The following is a 26,820-nucleotide window of genomic DNA, read 5'->3' on the forward strand; positions in this document are numbered from 1 at the left end:
TGCGTGGATATGCGCGTGTGACACGTCGGCATAGATCTCTAGGTGCGTAGGAAAAACGTTGATGTAAGTGTGTATCTGTCTCTGTATTATCGCATTCTTTATTACTATGTATATATTTGTATATAGGTAGAGGTGTAATCATACGTGTATATAGATACGTATCTCCGTACAGAGAGATATATAACAATCGATAATAATATGATAATGAAGTAAAAATAAAGCACAGATGGGTATGGATATGACGTGGATGTGGGTATAAACAGACAGAACGCTTCTATACGGGCGCGCGTCTCGCACAGGGACTCGCGTTCTGCCGCCCCTCAGATCCGCGGGTTCGAATCCCGCCGCCGCCGCCGGGTCCGATCGGGGCCGGGAGCGGGGCGGAGCGGGCGGCTGTCCCCGCCCGGCGGGGAGGAGCGGAGCGGCGATGGCGGCGGTGGCGGAACCGGGTCCGTGCTCGCTGCTGGCGGCCGCCCGCGAGGCGTACGAGGCGGCCTTCGGTGGGGCGGCGGCCGTGGCTGCGTGGGCTCCCGGGAGGGTGAACCTCATCGGCGAGCACACCGACTACAACGGCGGCTTCGTGCTGCCCATGGTAAGGGAGGGCCGTGCCCCGCATCAGCCCCCCGCCGCCACCTGGACGGTGTCCAGCGGGCTGCGACCGGCTGTCCCTTGGGGGACACCGCTGGGGACGTGGCCGTGTGCCCGGCGCTGAGCACGTGTGCCCCCCGCAGGCCCTGCAGCTGGGCACGGTGCTGCTGGGTTCCCCCACGCAGGACGGGACCATCTCCATCCTCACCACCGCGCCGGGGGCGGACGAGCCCCATAGGGTGCAGTTCCCGGCTCCTATCCAAAGCCGCCCCCTGAGCCCGGGGCGACCGCACTGGGCCAACTACGTCAAAGGTGTGATCCAGCACTACCGGGGTAAGGTCAGAGCCTCTCGTGTAGGGTCACACTCGTAGCATGGGACTTCAAGTGGGCTGCAGGCTGGTGCACGCCAAAAGTCCCTTTGGAGCATCACGGAGCACTGGTGCCGTCCCTCAGCTGTTGTTAGGACCAGGCTTTGGAGGAGCTGTGTGACCGCAGTGCTGTGGGTCACCGTGCATTTAAAATGGGATGTAGAAGGGGCTCTTCCCTCTGCCGGGATCCCCGTGGGGCAGGGTGGCCCCAAAGCCTTTGGGAACTCACAGCCTCTCTCTTCCCTTCTGTTCCCACAGGCAGTCCCGTGCCGGGTTTCAATGCTGTGATCTCCAGTGACGTCCCCCTGGGCGGTGGCCTTTCAAGCTCTGCCTCTCTGGAAGTGGCCACATACACCTTCCTGCAGCAGCTCTGCCCCGGTGCGGCCCCCATTTCTTTGTAGGATGGGGTTGTCCTTGGGGAGGTCCTGGGGAGATGCTGCTGTGGGATGGGGCACAGCTCCCACTCGAGCTGCCCATGTCCCTAAAGCCCATGGGTGGAGCGTTCCGTTTGGAGCATCTTCTCCCCACCCTCATGTCCCCAGAAATGTAAACCTCATCCCGCAAGGCTTTTCCCACATCCCATGAACTGAAAATCCTCCCAGGGGAGGAACAAAGGCTCAGTACTGGGCACACTGTGCGGTGCCCATCCTATCACTGCTCACCTGCTCCTCTCCTCCCTGCCACAGATGATGGTGATTTGGTAGCCAAGGCTCTGGCGTGCCAGCAGGCAGAGCACACGTTTGCTGGCATGCCCTGCGGGATCATGGATCAGTTCATATCAGTGATGGGCAAAGAGAACCACGCGCTGCTCATCGACTGCAGGTTAGCACCTCCTGGGCACCACCTGCTGGCCCCATGGCCATGACGTACACACAGCCATACAGGAACACTAGGGGGTGTTAACCCCCAACCCAAAAACCCACTGTGGGGCTGGGGATAGCCCTCAGTGTCCAAAAGTTCCATTGGAGCATCCGGGGAGATGGTTCCTCCTTGTGCTGATTGCCCAGACAAAGTTGTTATGGTCTAATTCCAGACTAATGGGGTCTAGTTTAGGACTAATAGGCTCTAGCTTAGGACTAATAACTGGGAAGATTAGGGTTAGGACGAACACTGCTGGAGTGAATCATGGAATCATAGAATCATAGAATGGGCTGGGTTGAAAAGAACCACAATGACCATTGAGTTTCAGCCCCCCTGCTATGTGCAGGGTCACCAACCAGCAGCCCAGGCTGCCCAGAGCCACATCCAGCCTGGCCTTGAATGCCTCCAGGGATGGGGCATCCACAACCTCCTTGGGCAACCTGTTCCAGTGCGTCACCACCCTAAACCACACAGACTTTGCCCCTGCTGGATGCCACGTGGCCGCAGTGAGCACTGTCACACCTCCCCGCAGGTCCCTGGATGCTGTCCCCGTCCCGCTGCGTGATGCCAACCTGGCTGTCCTCATCACCAACTCCAACGTGCGGCACACACTGACGGGCAGTGAATACCCCACACGGCGCCGGCAGTGCCAGCAGGCAGCAGCAGCACTGGGCAGGACCACCCTGCGGGATGTCACCATGGCTGAGCTGGAAGGTGGGCACGGAGCATCCGTCAGCTCCAGGCAGCGTAGGGTTTGCTGCAGGGTTTGTGTGTGTCTCTGCAGCATCCAAGAGCCAGCTGGATGAGGAGGTGTACCGCCGTGCCAGGCACGTTGTTGGTGAGATCGAGCGCACGGCGCGGGCAGCACAGGCGCTGCAGGATGGGGATTATGTCACGTTTGGGATGCTGATGGTGGAGAGCCACAACTCCCTGCGGTGAGGATGTGACAGCACGGGGCTTTCTACACAGTGTGATGTGGTGGGGGGACAACCAGTCCGTGGCTGCAGGGATGAAACGGGATGGCTGTAAGGTCTCTTCCAACCCAAATGTTCTGTGTGATCATTTTAGGGATGACTACGCTGTGAGCTGCCCGGAGCTGGACCAGCTGGTGGCAGCAGCCCTGGAGGTCGATGGGGTGTATGGCAGCCGGATGACAGGGGGAGGCTTTGGGGGCTGTACGGTGACACTGCTGGTGGCCGAGGCTGCAGAGAGAGCCCAGCAGCACATCCAGGTACAGCACAGCAAAGCACCCAGAGATTGACTTAAAGCTCCCCAAACCATGATGCCTACCCCGGGTGATGATGCTGAAGCTGTGATCCTAAGGCACTCAGGGCTGGGGCACCCCATGTCCATTGATGATGCTCTGAGCTCTTGGGGGGCAGTTTGGCACTGTGCTGACCACAGAAGGATTTTATTACATTGAAAAAAAGAGCAAAAGGTGCCAAGAGAGCTCTGGGGCAGCTAGATCCATCTAGGGAACAATAATTTCTAGGCATTGAGGAGCTCAGTGCTGGTAGCATCAGGCTGGGAAAGTTGTTAGTGCAGTGAGTGTGTATCCTGGCACTGGGGATCTGCACTTACTTCTCCTCCTGTGCCTATAGGAGAAGTACTGTGGCACAGCGACCTTCTACATCACCAAACCCTCGGATGGGGCAAAGGTGCTGCCGTTGTAGAGAAGCCAACACAGCATCCCTGCTGGGATCACCTCCTTCCCAAGGAGCACAAACACCTGGAGCACATCTTCCTCTATCTGCTGTTGGGGGTGGAGGGCTTGGTGGGGGAATAATGTAATTAAAAAAAAAAAAAAAAAGGAACAGGCAAACTGTAGAGAAAATATTTATTGAGTGCACAGAGCTGCTGTTGGGTTGACCTGAATCACCAACAGCCCTGGGGACCAGGTGGGAATTAAAAAGCAATGACACTTGGGGCACAATGCAGCCGTGAGAGCACGTGTGTGCACAGGGAGTGTGTGCTACCAGGAGCAGATCTGTGCTCTGTTATGGACAGAACAGCATTTGGGTAGGATGCTGCAAAGTAGCCTGAATTCATTCTTCTCAGTGCTTCTCATCAGCCATGGTCCAAATGTATCCTCATCACTCTGCATAGATCTCGTCCACCTCCTTTTTTTTTTTTTTAATATAAAATAATAAAATACATTTATATATTTATATATATATACTACCAAAACTGTACAATATTGTATGCAAAAAAAAAAAAAAAAAGCATCAGAGGCCATCGTAAGTAGTGCTATTTGCTATTCAAATGGAAGGGTATGCTTTGCTATTGTGGTACCAATGTTAGCAGCAAAGGACAGACACAAATAGGCACAGTAAGAAAGCAGATGTCACCTTGACCCACTACCTTGCAGCTCTTGTATAACAGAACAGAACAAAACCACCATCTCCAGCAGAGAGCCAAGCTGCCATAGAGCCCAGGCCAAAGATGGAAATTGTAGAATCGTAGAATTATTAAGGCTGGAAAGACCAATAGGATCAACCAGTCCAACCCCAACCCATCCCCGCCATGTCCCTCAGTGCCACATCTCAGCAGTTCCTGAATGGCTCCAGGGATGGTGACTCCCCCACCTCCCTGGGCAGCCTGTGCCAATAAGTGGTGACCCTCTATAAATCAGGATCTCATCAGCAGGGATCCTCTCAAAACTGAGCACCTGAGGATAAATCATTTGCTTTGATTTATCTTGGGAGAATGAAGATATGGAGGAAGACCTGCAGCAGGAGGTGTGCTTGGATGGGCAGGCATTGAGGAGTGGTGTTGGAGTGAGCAGTGGTTGCTTATGGAGGAGATCCACCTACATTCTGCAGAACTGAGTCTGCAGAGCAGGATGGGGAGGATGAGTTCTGTGGGGTGAGCGCACACCTGGTGACCCAACCATGAGCTTTGAGTGTGCAGAGCTCCAAGTGCTATGGAAGGTCTGGAGGAACTGCCCAAGCACAGTCTGGGTGAAGCCCTCCTGGATGGTCCTACAAAGCTCTGCCAGCCCCAACGGAGCGTCCTGCTGCCTCAGCTCAGGCCTCATAGAACTGCCTCTCCACCTGCTTGGTGAGGGTCCCGCTGGACGTCACGGTGCGGCTGATGAACTCTTTGGTGACTTGTTTGGTGAGGGTGCTGCTGGCACTCTCCACTCGCTGGGACGTCATCAGCATGCCGTCTGCAACGAGAGGATGGATTCATAGAGCCACACAACATCCCAAGATGGAAAGGACCATGAGTCCAATCCCTGGTCCCACACAGCACAACCTGAACCCTGTGCTCTTGTAGTTTGGGGCAATGCCCACTGCCCTGGGGAGCTGTTCCATGCCCACTGCCCTCTGGTGCAGAGCCTTTCCCTAACCCCCACCTGACCCTCTGATGCAGCTTAGGATTTCCTAACAGCTCCTAAACTTTCCATCTTGCAGCATGAGCCTGTGAGTCCTTGAAATTGAGGGGACGACATGGGACAGCCAAAGTGATGCAACTGAAGATGGTCATCATGTATCTCTGCAGGAAGAACCATGGTTCAGATCTTCCTCGGGTCCCTACCTGAGAAGTGGGGGTCCAGAGAGGAATGGCTGATGCTGGTTTTGGTGGTGTATTCCATGGGGAAGTTGTACACTTCTCTTGTGTATTGCTGTCCTCCGAACTGTGAGAAAGTACCTATGGAGAAGGAGAAGGGACAAATGAGCCAGGACATGGCAAGGAGCTTCCAGCATCTCAACCCTGCTCAGCGAGGACCAGCAGTAAGCTCAGGAGATTTGTCTTGCTGTCATCCCCCACATTCAGTGCATTTTGCAGGATAAGGACAGTGCTCGCAAAGCACAGCATTGCCTTCCTTATGGAGATTATGGAAATTGGAATCACCACCAGAATGGTGGCTTCCAGAGTGGTTCAGAAAAGGAGCCCAGAAGGCAAATTCCTTGCTCTTGAGAGCTTTCTTATCTCTGCATTTCCAGAAGGACGTGGTTCTGTACCTCCATCTTGAGATTCGATGGTGATGATGCCTTCTCTCTCTGGCCCAACACCTTGAGTGGTCTTGGCTTGCACTTTGAACTTGTATGGGATGTTCTCACTCAAGTGGGGCACAGTCAGGGTTGTTTCTGGATTGTCTCCTTCGACATAGATATTCCTGGGCTCCCCTAATGCACACAGATATATGACAGAAGTGAGAGTCCAGTGAGTGTCCAATGGGAAGGTGGACATGCAAACATTCTCCATTGCTGGCTGATGTCTCAGCTTCCCCTAAACTTTGTGCCATACACTGGCAGTGCAATCACACCACCCAGCAGTTCTGCTGTTGCAGCACAGCGCTGACCTTCAACCAATAACCTCCACTGGGTTTGGGCTGCACTGAGCTATGGGTCTGTCCTCCCACCACTTCTGTTATACTGCCTTTGCTGGAGGCATCTTGTTCTCTACTTTTCCACAGCCTGACATCATACCTCCTCCGTGCAGCATCTCGCAGGTGATCATGTAACCCAGGATGGCCCCATTGGGTTTGCGTGGTCTCTCCCAGCTGAGCTGCAGGGAGTCAGGGCTGAGGGCAGTGAAAACCAGCGGTCCGGGGGCACTGGGTGTGCTCAGCGTGAAGGGTGAACCTGTGAGGGCATAGATGTAATGAAGCAGGGAGGTCTCAGCTATTTGGACAGCTAGAAGAAAGTGAGTGCATGGGAAATAAGTTCCCATTTCTAAATGAAAGGAAGGAAAGGAGCACTTCAGGATGAGTTCAGGGGGGAGAAAACAGCAAGGCCAGTAGATAACCACAAAGACATCAGTGCCTCCTTCCCTGCTTCCCATTCACCTCACCTGGAACAGGGTTGAGTGGGCTCTGTGGGTCCACCTGGGACTCTATGGTGATGACTCCTTCCCTCTCAGGGCCCCAGCCCTCCTCACTCTGTGCCTTCACCTTGAAGATGTAGGAGTGGTTGGGCAGCAGGTTCTCCACAACCACCGAGTTCTGGCTGGGGTTGGGTATGGTGAGGCGGTGCACCTCTCCTGGGACACACAGGGAAGGGGGACATCAGAATGGGGTTGCAGGCACAATGACAGAGCCGTGAGTTTCTCCTAAATCCTACTTCAAATGGACTATCCAGAAAACTGAGCCAGAGAACTTTCTCTCAAGCCACCTCCATCACACCTTGCCAACCCAGCAGGTAGTGCAGGACCAGATGTTGTTTGGGGGCTAGCAATGGCTTCTTGAAAACTTGGGGATTTTCAACACCAAAGAGAACCACATTTTCATGAACTGCCCCAAGTTTCATGTAAAAACAATACATTCTTATATTCCAATCCTTCTTCCAAATTCAGCGTGATGACAAAACCTTTGACTAAGATGGTGGCTGTAATGGCTGTCATCTGGTCCAAGCCCCCAGCCCAAGCAATGACAGCAGGTTGCCAAGAGAAGACCTGGCCAAGATGTCACCACCAGAAGCTCCCAGCACCCAGATGACCCTCTCCTTGCCCACTGACCTCCATTGAGCAGCTGGTACTGCACGCTGTAACCCTGCACCTCCTTCTCGCAGTGCGGCTCCTGCCAGCTCACCTTCAGTGAGGTGGGGCCCAGAGCAGAGAACACCAACCGTGTGGGGATGTCAGGGACACCCAGTGGAAACCTGGAATCTGAAGCAAAATGGGACGGTCACAGAAGGAATTTGGGGTTAATTGGGCTGGGTGAGAGAAGGCAGCAGCGCACGCAAGCGTGGGATGGTCCTGATGGTCCAGGAAGAACGTGGGGAGAACGTGGGGAGATGTCCTCTCTGCAAGCTAGTCTGTCTGGAGGGGACTCTGCATACCTACAGGGATGTCCCGTGGCCTTGGGGTGCCACCCTTGCATGGGAGAAGGCAAGGTAATCTTCATGCCCTTTGGCCAGGGACCTAGTGCTGTGTGTTGCCCTCCTGGCTCACCCCAAAGCTCTCTGTCCACTCTGCCAAATGCTTTGTGGACATCTTCAGAGCGAGCACAGCCCTCATCTACAGCTAAACCAACCCAACACCTCCAGGGACTGCTCAAGGCTGGGACCCACGTTCTCCCCAAGAGTCCTCCAAAAGCCTGTGGGGGTAAGAACGAGAACAAGAAGCTTGTTAGGAATGAAGAGGAAGGGGACGATGAGGTGATCAGCTCATTAGATCACAGTGACAGCAGTGGTGAGGGTTAAGCAGCTCACATGGCTTGGCACACAGCTGAAATCTCCTGCAAATGGAAAGGTGGTGTGATGGAGGCTCAGCCAGGTCAGGAGGTAGATGAGTGTGGCACACAGAAAGCCATGAGAAAGGATTTTTGGGAGTAGCTCACAAGAGGGCCAGCAGCGTGGCTGGTTATGGGATGCATGACTGGAAGGAGGCACTGGACAAAGCTGTACCTATGTACTTGCAAATCCCCGTGGACCCATCAGTCATGATTATAGAGTCCCGACAGCCAGTGCTGGGGTAGTAACCCTTCACCTTTACCCTGCTCCTGAAACCCACGTCCCTGGGCCGTGGGATTCTCCTCCCAGCATCTTCAAGGATGGGAGGAAGGAATCTCCCTGAGTAATCTACAGACCAGCATAGAGAAAGAAAGAAAAAGAAAAACACCATTGAAGACGTCAGAATGGGTTCAGCCCAGGTGCTGACTCCTGCACAGAGAGAAATTTCTAAGGATTAGATATGAAGTTTTTTTTACAACCTCTTGTCAACACCAGTTTGATGTACATGCATGGAGCTGAAAGGAGATCATGCTGCTAGACATAACAAGGGGCAACAACATGAGCTTGGCAGTTTGGAAACATGGATGTAACTTCTGTTCCCAAGTCAAGGATGGGCACCCTTTCCAGAGTGATCTGGAAGCAAAGCAGCCTTATCAAAGCCCTAGCGCATCAGTGGTAGAATAATGGAATCATAGAATCATTCTGAGTTGGAAGGTACACATAAGGACCATCAAGTCCAACCTCTAAGGACACGAGCTGCCATTTCTCTGCTTCATCAGCCCCTTTGGCTGCAAACACAGCCCTCCAAAAAGATCTGCAGGACATGGATCCGAAGGTGGTCATGGAATGGAAGAGCAGTCCCCACCACCTCATACTCACCGTGCCCCGCCATCATGGTGGAGTAGTCTCTGGTCAGTGAGGAGCTCCCCATCACCCTGTGCTCCTGCTGCACGTGCTGGTGGTAGCTGGTGTTTGCTGTCCTGGTCAGCGTGCTGCTGCTGCTGCCGGAGAAGTAGTCCATGCGGCCATTCAGCAGGTGTTCTGTGAAAGAGGGCAGACGTGAGGGGCCTGGCTGAGGGTAGGCTTCTGCTCCATAGGCCCCGTGGCTTTGCCTTGGCTTTGCCCTGGCTTCAGTTGCTCTGGCAGGTCGTTCTGGAGCTCTGCGTCTTGAACAAGTCACCCAACACGATAAGGGGGAAACAAACAGGTAAACAGAGACGCTGCCCTACACCAGCACCAGACACACATGGTGCCCAAGGTAACTCCAGACCTCGGCCTCACTGGGGCACTGCTTGCAGTTCTCAGCACCTTCCCTCACATCCCTCCTTTGACGCAAGCGCAGGTTTATAATTTCAGGTTCAGAAAGAAGGCAGAAGAAGAAAAACAGCCTTTTATGGAGGCGGTTTCTCCTTAACACTCTCTCGATCCCATCTCAGTTGGATCTAAAAAGCAAACTGCTTCCTTGTTCTGGTCCTTGGCAGATCCTCAGCAGGCCAGGAGAGATCAGCTACCATAGAATCATAGAATCGTTTGAGCTGGAAGGAAACCCTTAAAGGCTGTCCAGTCCAAATTTCTGTTTAACAGTCCAGCAGATCTACCCCACGAGCTCAGGGCACTTAATTAAGTTGAGGAGCTGCCTTTGGAGGCGACACTTTCCAGGCATCGTTTGAGTTTGCTCGAGTCTCGAAGGTTCGGCCTTTTGTAGAAGCAACTTGCCAGCAGGCTCCCAAGTCCATGCCGAGATGAGGGTTACCTTGACACTTGCGAACAGACACACTGAGACTCTACAGCACGTGGACATCATGCCAACAGGAGGACGGGCACATAAGGGGGAGGAGGGGGGCTGACCCAGTCGCAGCCCCTTGGCTCAGAGCAGGACGAGACAGGACACTCAGTGCCATACGAAGTCGTCCTTCACCTGCTTGGGGCCGGGGGGTCCCGCTCCTCATGGGGCTGCCAGTGACCACGTCGCCATCCTCCTCACGGAGGAGACCCTCAGTGTCCGAGGAGAGGTGGCTGCTGCCAGAGAGGCGGGGAATGGTTTCAGGTGGGAGCCTCCAGGTGATGCGGCGAAGATCCAAGTCTTCTCCCAGCAGCGGCACGTATTTCCATCGGGAGCCTTTGGGATAATGTAAGCACCGGTGTTGGCATGGTCTAGAGGGGACAGAGCGGGACACCGACCGCCTTCGTGCTGCTTGCTAGGAAGGGGAAGGGGAACAGCACCCGGTGGATGACGAGTTCAGGTGGTGCACCATCACATCACTGGTAGATGGAGGGAACGTGACACGCACAATACGCCTCGACCCCAGGGCTGTTTTCCAGCCCTGTGTCCATCGTGACAAAAAGTGAGAGTTGAAGTCCCACCATATGCCTATCACAAGCAGTTTGCTACACCAATCCCCTGCTCAGGAGAGGCTCCACGCTCCGCAGTGTGCATGCAGGATGGCCAGACACTTGGTGTTCCCATTACTTCTGCTCTCTGGGAATTGCTTCTGGATCCCAAGCTTTGGAGAACCCCCCAGGAAAGACCCTCCAGATCCCACTAATTTGTGGCCAGTCTTTCCCTCCTTGTCCCATTGCAGTAGACAAGGGAGCCAGCCTCATCCTGAAAGCTAAGCGATGGAGTAAGAGATGAGAGGCCACAGGGATCCAGTGGGATCCAATTCCCTGACCAGTGCCTCCCTATCTCCTGGTGTGCTCCCTCCTGATGGCTTGGCTGAGACCTTGAGCCTCCAAAGGACTCAGAGATCTGTGCTTGCCAGCTCTGGTCAGCTAACAGTAATTTTCTTGGTCCAGTAACAGACAGGGAAGATGAACACAGAGGGCTATGAAGAACTCCACCACCCCACACTGAGATTTCTCTTTGCCTCCTGGCTAGAACGTGGTCCTATTTAGGCTAACATTAGTCAAGTGTTCCCAGCTCCTGTACTTTGGAAGTGCTGATCTCCACCAGCTCCATGATTCGGATCTCCCCATCTCAGTGAGGAGGAAAGGAGCAGCGAAGCTCATTGCTGAAAGCTGTTAAGGAAAGTGAACGTTAGAAGTGACCTTTGCAAAACCTGGAGCAACGTACCTGAATCATCAGAGACGCTGGGACGCTTGCTGCCAGCTGGAGTGCGAAGCACGTCCGTGCTGTACATCAGGTAGCTGTCGTAGTCCTCACCTCCTTCAGCATCAATGATGGGGACATCGGGAATGATGGGGACTGGAGGGGAGGTGGGGAGTGCCGTTAGACACACAGCTCAAAACCACACTGGATCCACCACGCTCAGGCCTTCAGCCTTCACCAGGGTGAACGGCACAGTGGAGAGGGCAGGGTGTGGAGGAGCAGCTGGGTGATGAAGGAAGCCCCCCAGCACTGCTCCCGCCTCCACTACCCCCCATCCAGATGGGCAGCAACTCACTGGACATGGGACGCTTGGGCTGCGTAGCGAGGTTAATGGTGGCTTCTCTCTCAGGTCCCCAGCCAGCACCGTTCCTGGCCTTCACCATGTAGCGGTAGGGCTGGGACTCCCGCAGGTTTTCTATCAGCACCATGCGCTTCTTTGGGTCTTCAACCAGCACCTTCTTCATGGGGCCAATGGGGACTGAAAGTAGAGGTACGCATATCCCCCCATGAGGTCATGAGGCACAGAGAGCCCCACAGCAGCGCATCCTTGGCCAACAGGATTGATGAGTTTTGGTGTCAGGACACAGCTTGGCTCAGGGACAAGGTATAGAGGCTATCTGGGATGCTCATGACATTGTCTTGGGGAAATTCCCACACTGAATGCTGAAGTCAGCCTATAGCAGAAGTCTCCTACTACTCCCATAGATCTAGGTCTAGACATACGAACAAAGTTTTAAACATAAAAACCAGCACAAAATACTACAGAAATGAATGAGAATTGAGAGTACTCATGGCCAGTTTTCACAATAAATGCCCTTGGAGCCCTTTCGGTTCTAGAATTATAGTCTCATAGAATCATTTAGGTTGGAAAAGACCAGTAAGATCATCCACTTCAACTATCAACCTATCCCCACCATGCCCACTAACCCACATCCCTCAAGGTGACATCTATCCGTTTCTAGAACACTGCAGGTTTCCTGCTGCAACATGGGACCAGATGTGGGAAGTACACTCCAACTGGTAGAGCTGCCCTGGCAAGAAAACAAACACTTACCATTTTCATCGTTAACGAGTCCATAACTGACTTCATAAGCTGTGATCACCCCATTGGTTTCTGCAGGCTCAGCCCAGCTCAGCTGTGTCACGGTGGAAGACACAACATTGAAAGCCAAGCGACCGGGCTCACTGGGAACTGTAATGACAAGAGCCAAGAGGCCGGGTTACTCCAACTGGGAGCAAAGCAATCAGGAATTCCATAAATTGCAGACATACGAGCACCAATTTGCTCCTACATAGAGAATCTCACCATTCTCCAGCGTGCGGCAGTGTATGATGTCAGAGTAGGCGCCTTCACCCATAGTATTATAGGCACAGACTTGCATCTCGTAGTCGCAGAAGGCGTAGAGGTTTTCCAGTGTTGCCCCTGGTGATTTGACATCCATGACATTGACTTCGGTTTCGGGGTCACCCTGCACCCAGTATTTCACCTGACAAAACAAGTGATAGCTATAACTCCTTCAAGTCTTCACTGTAATAGGTGAGGAATTCCTCATGTCTTTTCAGATCTGTTCTTAGGGCGTTGTTCATCCCTCCAAAACAGGGGTCAGAACATTTCGTGGTACCTTCAGACCTCACTGCCTCATTTGCACCCCGTTCCAGAACACATAGGTGTCCTTTGGGGCCTTCCCTGCAACATTGCCCAAAGGTAAGGGATGGATGAACCCAACAGGAAACTTTCCTGCAAGTCTCACATCCACCCAACAATGGTCATCAGGGTTGGAGAAGTATTGGCACAGCTGCCCAGGAATGTGGTGGAGTCACCGTCCCTGGAGGTACGAACTGTGGAGATGTAGCACTGAGGGATGTGGTCAGTGGGGATGGTGGGGGTGGATTGGGGCTGGACTTGGTGATCTTAGTGGTCTTTCCAACCTTAATGATTCTATGACAGGGACCAGGATGGAAGAACTCGCTCCCTTCTTTGAGTCTCTTCTCCCCATCCCTTCAGCATGAAGGAATATGGGTGTGAGAGCTGCATGACTTGAACCCACACCTCCCCTGGTATCCACACACTCCTTACCTTGTACCCCAGAGGTTTTCCCGTTGGAGGAAACCAATTGAAGTGGATTTCCTTGGAGCTCAGAGCCTGGGCACTGGGATTAAGAGGTGCACTCAGGCGGCCTTTGGGAGACTGGGTGAGCTGGCCCATGCCAGTCAGTGGGGGGACACCATCCACCACCTCTGTAGGCACAAGGAAGAGAGAACACATCAGTGCCAGTCCTCCAAGGAGACGGAAATAAAAGAAATGGGCACCTTCCTGGCACTGCCTGGCCATTCAGCATTACTGAAGGATAAATCTCCATCATAGGGAAGGGAAAATGAGGCTATTGGTGATGCCATCCCCCCAAACCACGCAAAAGTCTGGCACAAAGTCTGGCTCTGATCCCCTAATGTCCTGCACCACCTGCTTCTTCTCACAGTTTTGGAAGAATCTTGCTTCTTGCAGCTGCAAATCTTCAGCTTTGGCTCAATGCATCTAATTCTGGCCACCTCTCCCCCTATTTTTACAGCTTTTTATTCAAATCCCTAAGGAAAAGGACTGAAGAATGTACTCTTTCCTTTTGCAGTACAGACCATCCATCTTCTTCCCACCTATACCCTCTAATGCCTCTAGAGGGAGACCCACATCCACCGGTCGGAGCTGGATGCTCTTCATCGCAGCCCTTACGGGGAGGAGGGAGGCTGGAGCTTCGTGGCACACTCCAGGTGAACTGATCGTGCGTGGGGTCAACCACCTCCTGCTGCCATTGCCCAGCACCTGGCTGCCAGCCCCTACCTGGGTCAGCAATGGTCACCGTGGCCTGGGGGTATCTGCCAATCTTGGCCCCATACTTGGGATGGAGGAGGTCGATGGCAAATTGCTTGACCTGGCGGTTGTGCAGGAGGGTGTCTATCTCAGTTAGCTCCAGCAGGGAGACCTGCACCTCTTTTCGGGTCTCTCCAGGCTGGAAGACCAGGTCACCTTCTGTGAAGACGTAGTCCTGGAAGAGAAGGGAGTAGTGCATGATTATAGCCCACAGCACCCACCAGATGGTTCTCAACCTTTGGCTTTCCCTTCTCCTGGCCATATCTCCTTTGAGCCCAGTTCAGTGTTTTTCTGCAGGTTGGTTCCTTTCTTGGTGCCTGCTTGCTTCTGCCTGCCCAGGTCAGGAGCCCCATCCTTACCCTGCCTTCCTTGGCAGTGAGATCTCGGGTCCTGTAGGTAACTTGGGACCTCCCGTTGTCTATGATCTCCCGCAGGACAGGGATCTTGGCCACCTTATCAAAGCGGCTGTGGGAATAGGCTGGCTGCAGGAAGGTGATGAGGCTGCTGGCTGGAAGGGGCAGAAAAGAACAAATGTGTTAATGCACTAAGATTCACACTACAAGTGCTCAGGGAGAGAGTTCATAGAATCATAGAATCATTTCAGTTGGAAGGGACGCTTAAAGGTCATCTGGTCCAACTCCCCTGCAATGAGTGGGGAGTTCTTACCACCCAAAGCCATAAACCACACTGGAAATATTACTGCATGGGCTGATGGCTTCACCAGTCCTGACTTTTCTCCCTGCTCAAAACCACCCTATGGGAAGCAGAAGCAAACCACTGGGGATATTCACTTGCTGCCCTAAGCACTGCAGGGACCTATGGCCAACCCATGGAACTCTTGCCATGGAATTAGTAAGAGGTAAACTGTGGTGGTCACATGTTTTGGTCTCTGTCACCAGAGGTGATAACTTTTCTTTTTACGCTTTAAAAGATGCTGTGGTTCAGACCCCAGTACCTGAAGATAGCAGTCTCTGGCTTGTGACCTATGGGAGCGCACAGACTGCACCTTCCTAACAAATCACAAGTCCATCTGGACACACAGATACAAACTGCCCTTTATCTCATGCCATGGTCACCGCCCTTCACCTTGTTCCTTGATGATGGTGATGTTGACAATCCTGCGTCCAATCTGTGCGATGCCGGTGGGGACATCGATGGCCTCCACCTGCAGCTGCTTCTCATCATCATCATCCTCCCTGATGAAGAGTGGGACGCGGACATCAACCAGCTCCACAGCTTCTTGGAATTCCACCATCCCGTGAGCATCTGGGGGAAGGGACAACGATGGAAGGTGGAAAACGTCCCCACTGCCCAGCACACAGCATTGGGCTCTGCTCCATACCTTGGTCGGAGGTCACAGTGTAGTAACCTGGTGAAACCTTCAGGTCATTGAAAGCCTCGTGGGAAACGTGCTTCTCAGTGACCTTGATGATCTCTGCCTTGGCGGAGCGAGGGGCGGTGAGCACCGTGTCCACAATGGTGTGGTCCTGTCTGGAAGAGAGGAAGACAAGAGCTGAATGAGGTTTGCTCGCTGCTGGAGAGGAGAACAGCATAGAAGGCTGGAAGATCCACTTACCTCTTCCCAGAATTGGGCTGTACCCTGGGAGGGGAAGAAAGAAAAAAAATCAGAGTGAGTAAAACCTTTGGGGAGACAAAGTTCTGCGTGAATCACAGCCCTGCACATGTCTGGGCTGCAAAAGCTGCCCTGCGGGCTGCAGCCATAGGGACCAATGCCAACCCATCCTACAGAAACAACAGCCCCGTTTCATGTTCCCTCCTGTCAGGCTGCTCCCTCCAGCCCTAGGTTTCCCAATGCAGTGAGGAACAAGCCCACGGGGCACCCACAGCTGCTCAGAGCCCCAGGGAGGGGATGGTGCTCCCTGCTCAGTGCCAGCATCCCCATGCTGCAGCAGGCACTCCTCATTGTGCACAGGGCTGAATTTTCTCATTCAGCACCATGTGAGCACTGGGAATGGCTCACAGATCACGCTCTGTCCCACACCAAAGATTTCACACCCTTCCCATCAATCTTGGGCATGGCCCTGGGGTAGCCTGACCCCAAACAGAAGGTCTTCCCACAGTGACCCACCTGAACTTGGTCTGCTGGGGCTTGTAGCAGCCTGGGATGTGCTTGTAGATGTCATCCAGCTGTAGGAGCAAGAGGGACTTTGTAGATGTACATCACCCTGAGCCAAACCCAGTCCTCCCCTGTTCCCCCTACCCAAGGCAGAGATGACCATACACCTTGTCCCTAGGACACAGCTAGAGGCTGCACCTGGAGCAAACCCAATGCAATGCTTTGATAATTCTGAGGATTTGTGTTTTCTTTCAGTAAGAGGGAAAATCACTTCTTTGGAAGGTTCCCATCCCTACTGTGCTCAGACTCTTACATTCTCCTCCACTTCCTTGCGCAGCTGCTCGCACTCCCGGCTTTCTGGCTTCACCAGGTTCTGTGTGAAGAGCCGTGTCAGCCTCAGCGACAGCCCGTAGGGAACTGGAAGAAGAAATTCCCCACTCTGACAACCCAACCAACGTGTGATCTGCATGATGTCCAGATCACACGCTGCCAACAGCCAAACCCCATCCAGCATCAGCCCAAAAGAACTTTGCAAAGCGTTTGGAGGTGACGTGATGGCTACTGGGGGCAACCATCAAGGCTTCATGTCCTCCAGCATCTCCTCCAGGCCCCGTTCCTCACATCTGTCACTTACTGAGGTCTTTGGGGTTGAGGGCAGGGTGGGAGGTGAAACCCTGCTTGTGGACGTTGTTGTTGATCTTCCAGCGGACGGTGTCCCGACCCTTGAGGGATCCACTGCGGACCATAGGGGTGTCCAGGTGGTCTGAGGACATGAGGCTCTGGCGGAGCATGTAGTGGTCCTCCTTGAAGCCAACAGTGCGACCTGCAGAGTTGAATAACCATAAAATCATGGACTATCCCAAGTTGGAAAGGATCCATGAGGATTATTGCGTCCAACTCCTGGGTGCGATGGATGCCAACCATCAATTCCCCAACAGCAGGGATTTGTCCTGGAGAATCTTCCACCAAGCTAAGGGTGTTGGGAGCACAGTGGGGCCAACAAGTTGGTGGCAAGAGTGGGGGTGTCCAAGAGTGGGGACAGCATGCAAGAGGTCTCCAGCTTGGAGAGCCAGCAGAGGGGTTCCAGTTGGGGAGGGAGGATGAGCAGTATCTTGTCTTTGAGGCTCTGATAAGACATTGCCCCTATTCACCTCCCTGAGGTGAGACAGGAAGAGGAGGAGGATGCTTACTTGTGTGTATCCCCCCACAAGAAGGCAGTGACCCCACAGACCCCTCTCCCCATTTAAAGGGCTCATACCTCGTGCACAGCAAGGGAGCAGGGCCAGGCAAGCCTAGAAAATAAATGACCAAACACACAGTCACTCTGTAGTCAGGGGTGAAACTCCCATCTTCAGCTGGGAGGATTTAGTGCTGGAGTGGGGACAGATGGGGCTCTGGAAGGTGATCTTAGCCTAACAGCCCTTTAGTGGGGGAAGTCACACTGCAATTCACAGCAGTGGTGCTGGATGTCAGTCAAGAGGCAGCGCTGATGCCCCAGCTACAGTGGAGGTGGGCTGGGTTTGGGTGTCACTCACCTTGCAGCAGGCACAGTACCTCCAGCACAGCAGCAGCAGCAGCCCCAGGAGCAGGATGAGGAAAATGAGCAGTGGGATGAGCCAGAGGAAGCTGCCAGGAGGGCACTCTGCAAGCAACAGCAGCATCAGCAGTACATAAGCCCGAGGGGGAAGTGAGGAGCCAGGTTCAGCTTGGGAGCATTTCTCCCAATGCTCACAGTGAGCAATGCTGCCCAGGGAGAGCTCTGCCACTTCTCTGCTCACCTTTCTTCTTCTGCACCTGGACGGTGGCATTGGGGAGAACACTGGGGTCTCCCTCCAGTGTGTAGTGGTAGGTGCAGTCATCCTCCTCGTCCTGGAAGGAGCAGTGCTCATTGGCCTCCTCTGCAAACAGATTGGGAACACCATCATCATGCTGTGGTCACCAGGATTAGCCCCCCCCCCCCCAGGCCATGCACAGGGCAGGCAGATCCCATGCCTCTGCATCTCAGTACCTTTCTTCAGCTCCTCCACCATCTGCACATGGAAGTGGCATGTGCTGCAGTTCCCTTTCCTGTTGCCTGTTCCCCAGGCCTGGCACTGCACGCAGTCCCTGATGCTCTCACATACGGCCTGGAAGCCCTGGAGAGAGGCAGATGGAGAAGATCAGCCCTGGGGCAAGCACCACACCCAGAGCAGGCTGCAGAGATGCCATCCCCAGCACTGCAACACCCACAATAGGTGGCCTTCCCAAAATATGACTGAGCTATCTTTCTTCACAAGGGATTAGCAGTGGGGAAACCGAGGCACTGAGACATGAAAAGAGTTCTTCTGGCCTTGAGGCAGACCAGAATAAGGCAAGACCAAGACCTCTGCCCCATGCACACCCTACACACACTCAGCATCCACATGGCCATAACACTGCTGGAGAGCTGGAGGGCATGGCATCCCCCCAAGCTCTCCACTCCTTCCCCAGCAGTTCACCCTGGGAAGAAGTGAGAAACCCAAAGGACCCCATGCAGATCCTCACCAGGGAGTAGCTGATCTCGCAGGTGGAGCTGGTGTACAGGGATGCCTTGTCACAGATGCACCGTCCGCACTCACACCTCCCCTGGTTGTTGCAGATGCCCTGGGGGAGCAGAGGGGACAGTGGGTGTCACAGAGCATTCACACACTGGCCATGACACTGGGTTTTGCTGCTGGGACGTTGCTGTGAGTGCCTGGGACATACCCCCCTGCTGTCAATGCAGGTGTCATTGCTCGTGGGACACTCACAGCCAGGGCCCTCCCAGCCGCTCTCGCACACACATGCGCCCTTGGAGCAGCGACCACGATCTGCAAGGTGAGAGGAGACATCACTGCATGGCACCCCGACGTGGGCTGCATCCCTGAGCCTGGGTGCAAACGGAGTGCCCCCATCTCCATGCACATGTGCAAGGGTAGAGTCCCCCAGACCCATCGTGTTCTTCATCCTCATGTCCCAGTGCCACCAGCTGGGGTCACCGGGACCTGCAGGCACTGGAGGAGGGGATCATAGAATATCCCTTATCACAGTATATTCAAAGTTGGGAGATATTCATAGGGATCACAGGATATTCAAAGTAGAAAGGGACCCGTAGGGATCATAGAATAGTCAAAGTAGAAAGGGACCCATAAGGATCATAGAATATCCCAAGCTGGAAGGGACCTATGATGATCATAGAACATCCCAAGTTGGAAGGGATCCATAACAACCATAGATTATCTCAAATTGGAAGGGAGCCATAAGGATCATAGAACATCCCAAGTTGGAAGGGACCCATACGGATCACTGAGTCCCACTCGATGGCTCTCACCATTGCAGAGGAAGCCGGAGGTGCGTGGGCACTGCAGCACGTCGTATTGGCAGAAGTCCCCATCAAAGCGCTGCATCAGGTCCTCAGGGTAGCACTGACACTTCCCACAGAGACATTCGCCCCGACCTGAGCATGGCTCCACATCCCCAGGGCGGATGCAGGCTTCGTTGTTGAGGGATGAGGCCGGAGAGCAGTCACACGTGTCCCCTCGCCTGCGGTGACATTGAGAACGGTGGGAGAAGAGCATGGAGACCTGTGCCCAGGCAGAATCCTCAGGGCACGTGTGGGCATCACGCTGTGTCCCCAGGCATGGCAGAGGGACACGAGGCTCGGTGAGGTCCTTACCAGCCTGCGTGGCAGATGCACTGCCCACAGATGAAGTCCCCGTGGAAGCTGCACTTGGGTGAGCGGAAATCTGGTTGCTGTAAGGAGATACAGAAGAGGTGCTGCTGGGTGGGCTCAGTTTCCCCACAGTCATCTTAGGCATTAGAAGGCAAAGCCAAAGGAGAGGCTTTGCCCATGAAACAGAGTTTTGCAGCAGGACCATGCACACCTCAAAGCAGCATCCCTGAGTCTCCCGACCCAGAACCCTAAAACCTGCCCAGGGCTGAGCAGGACCAGCATTCGTTGGCCATGCACAACCTGGACATACCTGCTCGCAGGGACACACGTCACACACGACGGAGGCTTGGACTTGGAGGCTGTCACTCAGTGAGGTGGGTTTCACGTGGATAATGCCCTGCCGGTCCTTCTCAGGGAGGGTGCAGACATGCTGCCCACCAACGTGCTCCAGAGCCTTCACCCTCACCTGGAACTTACCCTGCAGGGATGGGGCAGGTGGGTGAGCCCGGAGGAGTGACCCCACCACCGAATCCCCAGGAGGGAGAAAGCTGGGATGTGGCAGGAGCTCAGCCCTCCCAGGAACCTACCACTTCCCCACGGGTGATGTGGAAGGATCCAGATTCTGTCTTTTCATACATTGAGGAGATGAATTCCGTCTTCAGGGCCTTGGGGACGAAGTCAGCTCGGATGTCCATCTTGGAGCGGATGCGCTGGGTGGACAGAAGGGGATCGCAGTGATTTTTCAGCCCCACTGAAACCACATCCCACTCTGGGAGCGAGAGCAAAGCCCTGCAGAGCACTGTTACCTCAAAGGCTGTGCGAAGCAGCTCCACGATGTTGGATGAGTCCTCCTGCAGCACCCCGATCTCAGAGATGGGGAAATATTTGTGCAGCTTCTGCAGAGAAAAGGGGGCACACTGAGGTATGGCACCATGGTGGCAGGTCCAGCTGCTGCCCCTCCTGAGCACTGTCTGAGGCAGTGACCCCACAGCTCTCCTTAGCCCAAGATCGGGGTGATGCTTTTGTTCAGGGGCTGCTGTGATTAATAGACAAGGTTTTAGTAAAAAAAAAACAAACATATATATATATATATATATATACACATGTGTATTTAGCAGGAAAAAGAGGCAGGGAAATGCTCATGAAAAAGGGGTCAACCATGTATGTCTTTAGGGATGTTCTCAGCTCAGCTTGAGGTCTTGACCAAGGTCTTATTGCTCTCCATCTCTGTGTCCCCACATGAACAAAGGAGATTCCCAGGAGCTCAGATTCCTGCATCCCAACAACACATCTTGGGGCCTTTCGCAACCCAAACCAGAACTTGAGAAACCATGACACAAATTCAAAGTGACAGACATTGCTTCAGCACTTGGGGAGCAGAGAGGAGCAAGAGATGGTCCTGGAAGAAAGGTGATCCCATAAAGCTCCCTCACCTCATAGTAGCTGTAGGAGTGGTTGGTGACAGCAAAGATGGGAATGATGTTGTGCTGACCCAGCAGACGGACCAGCGTGGGCACTGAGGGGTAGTCCTGCTTGGTGTCATACACATAGGTGCCATGGGTGTCCAGGTGACACTCCTCATCATTCCTTGCCAGGATCCCTGCCAGGACGTTGGTGCCATCAGCTTCGTAGTGAAAGGCTGACTCAGTGGAAAATACCAGCAAGTGTGTGCTGTCCTTCCTCCAACCAATCTTGTCCTGTAGATGGGGAGAAAGAACCTTTACCTCTGAGCCCACTGCACAGCAATTTTGGTCATTGGTAGGGTTTGGAAAACCCAACTCATCCAGACCAGGACCTGACCATTTGCCTCTCGTCTCCCCAGCCACTGTCACCTTGCAAACAGCAGTCTGCAGGATGGCATCGAAGCCACCCTCAGGTGCGTCCAGGTTTCCAGAGATGCGTTCCTTCCTGAGCTCCTGGCTGAAGTAGTTGATGTTGTTGGTCAGGCGGATGACGTTCTTGAAGGAGAAGGGGGAGTCGGCGTTGTTCCACGGCTCACGGAGCCTATGAGAGAGCAGGAGGACAAAGAGATGTTCCAGCAACCCCAATGGGGAGCTGCATATCTGAACGGCCCCCCAGCCTTACTCACTTCTCAGGTCTCATGTCTGTCTGCGGGGATGAGACTTTGTCCACAAACTTGCCGAAGCCGATGGTGTAATTGGAGGTGAGGGCTTGCAGGAACTCGGCTGGGAGAGAGGAATAGATGTGAAAGAGGATAAACCCACTACGTTGCTGCTCCATAGAAAGCTGTCCTTTCCTGGGTGACATCTCTGCTGGTCACAGCTCAGATTGGACTCCAGGGATTTAAATTCTTTGGGCTCAGTTCTTGTCTTTTTGAGGTAGAAACCTACGCCACTTTTGGCAGCTCCTTTTCAAGAAAGGAGCTTCCAAACACAACCCATGCCTACAGGCTCAAGGTGCCAAAGCCACTGCACAGAACAACCCCACAGGGCAGAGAGAGAACACAAGATGGGCCAGGAGGGATCCACCCAACAGAGCAGCAACAAGAAACTAAGAAAAGTTTTATCCTGACATGGAAATCTGTGCTCCCAGCCCTCACCCAGGTTTTGCCCCATGCTCTTGAGATTATCCAGGTCATCAGACATCGAGTAGGAGAAGTCCATAAGGATGTAGAGATCCACAGGGCTCTCCAGGGGTTGGAAGACATCCATGTTGAAGCTCATCTCCTCCCCAGCCCGCAGCCTCATGAACATGGCCTGGGGGGCCACCTGGGTCCTCTGCAGGAATGTGTTGATGCTGATGTTCTGCAGGGGAAGAGTGGGGTGAATGGGATAGACTCCACCTCTTGTAGGTAGGCAACTTATGGTGGATGCCCCAACCTTGGTGACACCCAAGGTCAGACTGGATGGGGCACTGAGCACTGATGGAGCTGTGGGTGCCTTTGTTCATCGCAGGGAGATGGACCAGATGGCCTTTAAGGATCCCTTCCAACTCAAACCATCTTATGAATTTATGACCCCACTCCCTGCCCTCAGAGCAACAGTTCCCCCATGCCCATATGTGCCCAGCTGGGTGCCTTCCCAGACATCAACATCTGGGGATGGGGGTCCCCGCAGAGCCCACCTGCTGAGTGCGCATCTCGCCCCTCGTGTAGACGATGCCTGCCTCCCCGCAGCCATAGCGCAGCAGGTTCTCCCGCAGGTCACAGCGTGGCTCCTCAAAGCTCTGCATCATTATGAGAGCAGTGTTAAGGGCACCAAAATAAGCAAGAAACCAACCAACCAAACAAAAAAAGTGTGAAGTATCGGCACAGGTTGCCCATGGAGGCGGTGGTGCCCCATCCCTGCAGACAGCCGAGGTCAGGGATGGGCTGTGAGCACTGATGGAGCTGTGGGTGTCCCTGCTCAGTGCTGGGGTGGCACCAGATGGCCTTTAGGGTCCCTTCCAACTCCAACCATTCCATGATTCTATGATTCAACGCTCCCAGCAGGGAGGGCACAGTGGGGTCCTGGGTGAGTCAATTGGGCCTGGTGAGCCCTTGTAGGGCAGAGAGATGGAGACAAGTGTTGCCCAGAAGATCCAGTGTCCCCTAGTACACTGGGGAATGGGAGCACCTGGGATACAGGTCTCTCTCCATTGCATGGGCAATCCTTCCTACAAAGCCTTTCAGCCCTGGCCAAAGGGCATTTGTTGATAAATCCGGTATTTTGGAAGTCTGCCCCAAACTTTCCTTGCCTCCCTTTAGTCTGAGCTAAGGGCGATCCACATCTCAGAGCTTTGGGTCTGCAGCCAGAGGCTGACTCCGTTCTTGTGTTCCTCCCTTGGATTTCCCGGTGGTCGGGTGCAGGGTGTGGAAGCAGCTGGGATCACAGCCCCACACCCCTGCCTGCCCTCACCTCCTCAGTGCAGAAGGAACACTCCTTGGCCACACGGATGCACTCGGTGCAGCTCTTTGCCCGGCTCTGCACGCAGCGGTTATCTGGAGGGGGAAGATTGCAGCACAAGGAATGCAGAAAATAAATAAGGATGAGAGGTGCAAAGGCCGACCCTATTCTCAGGGAGTCAGAGGTTTTGCTGGGGCAGGTGGAGGAAGGCTGCACTCACTTCTGGTCCGTTGGCCAAGAGTGGTGGTGCAGAGCAGGGCCAGCAGCAGCAGCAGCCCCACACATGGCCTTGGCAGCACAGCCATCCTCTTCCTCCTGCAACATATGGGGATGCTGAGTAGTGGAAGAACCAGGGCTGGAGGGGGAACATCCCAAAAGGAGATGGCGGTGTGCCCAGGAGAGCTGGAGCATGGGCACAACCCCTGCTCTGAGCAGGGCAGGGCACAGCATCAGAACCAAGAGCAGCCCGTGCTCCATGCAGGCTCATGCAAGAGACTCCTGTGCTGGAGCAGGGTGGCTGCCACCCCACTGCCACCCCATTGCTGGATAGAGCCCAGCGTCCTCCGCACATGAGAGCAGCAGTGTTTGGATCCAGCCCTGGATTATCCTGGGAGAGAGCAAAGTGTCCACCTGCACCCCCCCGCCCCCCACAAAACAAAACACAGCGCCGTCCCTCCTGCTATTTCCTATTGCAGTAAGAGTTTCCAGGATGGCCGAACAACAAACAGAGGGTGAGGTCTTGGGAAATGCCAGACCCAGAGCTCTGGGCTGCTCGGAGCTGTCAGGAGGCTGCGTGGTTTGGAGAGCACTGGGGTCCCTTGCACAGGTTCCAGGGGAGCCCACAGAAATATACTGAGTGCACAAAGCTGTGCAGGTACAGAAGTTGTGGCAGCAAGGACTCCAACACGGCACCAGTGCTGGGATTTCTCTCTCTGGGTGCTCACACAGTAGCTGGACACATGGCAACAGCCCCATTGCAGAAATAGGGAAAATTCTCCCATTCCAGGGACCAGAGCTCAGCTCAGCCCTATGCTGCAGACCCAGCTCCTCTCCTGCCCACGAGCCCAGGCAGAGTCATCACGGCACTCCCTGGCCTTTGGGTACACCGACGCAGTTATGTCCTTTTGAGAGCTGAGATAAGCAGCCATAAAGCACAGCTCGGTGTTGACATCCTGGTGCCCTGTGCACTGCCAGCTTTGAAGTGTTTGGTCCCACCCCGCACTGCCAGCAATCCGTGCTCAGAGTAAAAGCAGAGTAAAGTGGGCATAACATCATCATAGAGTCCTCTGAGTTGGAAGGGACTCCTCAAGGTCCAACTCCCCTGCCACAAACAGAGACTTACTTGGGAAAAGCTGCTGCGCTTTGGTTGGGTTTTCATGACAGTAAGAAAAAAATCTGCTCAATTGGGAAGGATTAGGAAACAAAGTTGAGCTGATCCCAATGGCACAAAAGCACCCAACCCCTTCCCAACCACATCTCCTCCTGCTCTTCTTCCTCTGCCCCCAGTCTCCATCTCTGCCTTGGCACAGCCAACACACAGCTCTGGAAAGCACCGGGGAACCCCCGGGCTGCACTGCTCACACCTGAGCAGAAAGGACCTCCTCCAAAGGAACCACTGCAGGAACAGTGTGGGAACAAGCTGGGGCATCAGAACCTGTCCCCACATCCACAGTCAGCTTGGTGTTGGGAAGGATGAATCTGCAGCCAGCACTGTCCTGAGGCAGATGGGGAAAGAGGGCTGAGGAATGGGAACCCAGTATCCTAAACCCCATGCATACCCCTCTCGTATGCTTTCATTTGCACAGCTTTGAGGTTGGGATGGGCACAGCAGCCATCTGCTGCATTTAGACTTACGAAATACCACTGGGGACTGGAGCTGTCAGCTCACTCCTCCTTCGGGGACAGCAGCCTCAGGGTATCCAAGCACCCAAACACACCCTCCTCCCAAACAGGTGATCCTGTGTCACCTCTGTCCTCTGTTTCATGGGACATTGGAGTCTGCAGGGATCCAGCCCAGCATCAAAGCAACCCACGGGGCTGGGGACAGCGTGTCAAGGGCCCCAGCACAGCCTGATCCCACTCTGCAGTTAGAGATCCTCCTGAGGTGCAGTGGGACCCATGAGATGGAGGAGGGGACGGTGGTGGGAGGCAGCTGGAAGAGCACCCAGCGCCCAGGTGGGCACATGCAGAGACCTCACAAAGCTCAGGAACCACCAGGACAGACCCCCAGAAAAGCACCACCAACCTGACCCGCATTTCACAGGGTTTGCAGCCAGGACCTGCTCTGCAAAATAACCTCCGTGAGCTCTTAGTTGTGCCTCCCCAGGAGGACTTTCCTCTTGTAACCTTTGAAACCTGCAAGGAACCGTCTCCAAAAGCAGCAGCACTGCAGGCTGCGTGCTGTCCCAGTGTCACAGGCACGGCCACCCCCCCGGGCAGCTTTGTTCCACCAAATAACTTTGGAAAGGAAAAGCGCTTTGCACAGCAGAACTGCCCAGGCACGAGCAGCGCAGCTTGCAGCAAAAAGGCAGCAGAAAGAACACAGCTATCGCTAAAGGAAAAGGGGAAACGCACGCAGCTGAGCCCACCTGCCCTGTGCCTTCATCCGCCCCCCCAGCACAGCCAAATTAAAAACAAACCCAACGCCACGGAGAGCAGATGAATTAATTCCACAAACCTCATTAGCGCCGGTGCTGACAGCGTCCAAATCCCCGCCGTGACCCGAAGAACAGCACCCACACAGCGAGCCAAGGAATTCCTCCAACAGCAGCAGGGAACACGCTGCTCCGCTGCCACCAGCTCAGCTCTGGGCTGGGCCTTTTCTTCCTTTTTTTTCTTTTATTCCCTCCTCTCTATTTTTCTGTCCCCTTTCTCTTTCCGGTTAAACTCCAATCTCCATCCCGCGGGGCTCACATGCCCAAAGATTGACCTTGTTCTCCATCCCGCGGTGCCCAAAGGTGCGAGCTGAGCGCTGAGCCCTGCGCTGAGCCCCGTGCCCAGGTGAGGCTGGGCTTTATGCTGCCCAGGTGGGAGGGGGCCGTGACTCAGTGGTTGGCATTCCTCCGCGCTGTGCACACCTGTACGGGCAGGCACAGCCCCGCAGCCGCCGCGCTGCCTCCCCCCGTGCAACTCATCCCCATCCCAAAGGAAAAAGGGCTGAGCCGGCAGCAATCCAGCCCTGGGAAAGGGCTGCGTTTGCCACCGGTTGCTTTATTGGTGGGGCTCAGGGCTCGTCCCTCTGTGGCACCGCTGCCCAACAA

The 26,820-nt window shown here is 54.3% G+C and overlaps 2 protein-coding genes across 4 annotated transcripts; one reads left to right on the forward strand and one right to left on the reverse strand.

The window, feature by feature from the left end:
* The first annotated feature begins 412 nt into the window (after positions 1-412).
* GALK1 (galactokinase 1) lies at positions 413-3,662 on the forward strand. Its single transcript, XM_031599052.2, has 8 exons — positions 413-592; positions 732-921; positions 1,215-1,334; positions 1,643-1,778; positions 2,350-2,531; positions 2,602-2,752; positions 2,886-3,048; positions 3,419-3,662. Exons 1-8 carry the CDS (start codon positions 428-430, stop codon positions 3,488-3,490), a joined length of 1,179 nt encoding a protein of 392 aa, XP_031454912.2. The 5' UTR covers positions 413-427; the 3' UTR covers positions 3,491-3,662.
* ITGB4 (integrin subunit beta 4) lies at positions 3,641-26,820 on the reverse strand. Of its 3 annotated transcripts, XM_031599048.2 has the most exons (41): positions 26,238-26,820; positions 23,781-23,875; positions 23,573-23,655; positions 22,800-22,901; positions 22,276-22,480; positions 21,805-21,901; positions 21,548-21,719; positions 21,149-21,412; positions 20,522-20,611; positions 20,303-20,425; positions 20,026-20,193; positions 19,719-19,795; positions 19,374-19,585; positions 18,770-18,873; positions 18,569-18,667; positions 18,054-18,180; positions 17,824-17,943; positions 17,581-17,687; positions 17,304-17,337; positions 16,680-16,868; positions 16,359-16,462; positions 16,058-16,116; positions 15,545-15,568; positions 15,311-15,459; positions 15,055-15,234; positions 14,328-14,476; positions 13,939-14,143; positions 13,183-13,343; positions 12,412-12,592; positions 12,160-12,297; positions 11,401-11,583; positions 11,070-11,201; positions 9,915-10,115; positions 8,876-9,037; positions 8,171-8,344; positions 7,281-7,430; positions 6,618-6,806; positions 6,254-6,409; positions 5,786-5,950; positions 5,358-5,471; positions 3,641-4,986 (listed from the first exon to the last, which is right to left on the reverse strand). In XM_031599048.2, the coding sequence occupies exons 1-41, from the start codon at positions 26,240-26,242 to the stop codon at positions 4,844-4,846; spliced, it is 5,592 nt and encodes a 1,863-aa protein (XP_031454908.2). In that variant the 5' UTR covers positions 26,243-26,820; the 3' UTR covers positions 3,641-4,843. The 3 variants fall into 3 exon arrangements, with proteins under 3 accessions (XP_031454908.2, XP_031454909.2, XP_031454911.2); XM_031599049.2 differs by lacking the exon at positions 8,171-8,344 and having other exon boundaries at positions 26,238-26,819; XM_031599051.2 differs by lacking the exon at positions 9,915-10,115 and having other exon boundaries at positions 26,238-26,818.

This window comes from Phasianus colchicus, chromosome 20 (genome assembly GCF_987193195.1).
Source record: "Phasianus colchicus chromosome 20, bPhaCol1.hap1.1, whole genome shotgun sequence".
NCBI classification, from domain to species: Eukaryota; Metazoa; Chordata; class Aves; order Galliformes; family Phasianidae; genus Phasianus; species Phasianus colchicus.

Coding starts and splice junctions, on each gene's coding strand:
- GALK1 (XM_031599052.2), top strand. CDS start 428: ATGGCGGCGGTGGCGGAACCGGGTCCGTGCTCGCTGCTGGCGGCCGCC. Junction 2,532..2,601: donor CACCATGGCTGAGCTGGAAG/GTGGGCACGGAG, acceptor GTGTCTCTGCAG/CATCCAAGAGCCAGCTGGAT. Junction 2,753..2,885: donor GAGAGCCACAACTCCCTGCG/GTGAGGATGTGA, acceptor TGATCATTTTAG/GGATGACTACGCTGTGAGCT.
- ITGB4 (XM_031599048.2), bottom strand. Junction 20,194..20,302: donor ACATCACCCGTGGGGAAGTG/GTAGGTTCCTGG, acceptor CCATCCCTGCAG/GGTAAGTTCCAGGTGAGGGT. Junction 18,874..19,373: donor CTCCGGCTTCCTCTGCAATG/GTGAGAGCCATC, acceptor CTCACCTTGCAG/ATCGTGGTCGCTGCTCCAAG.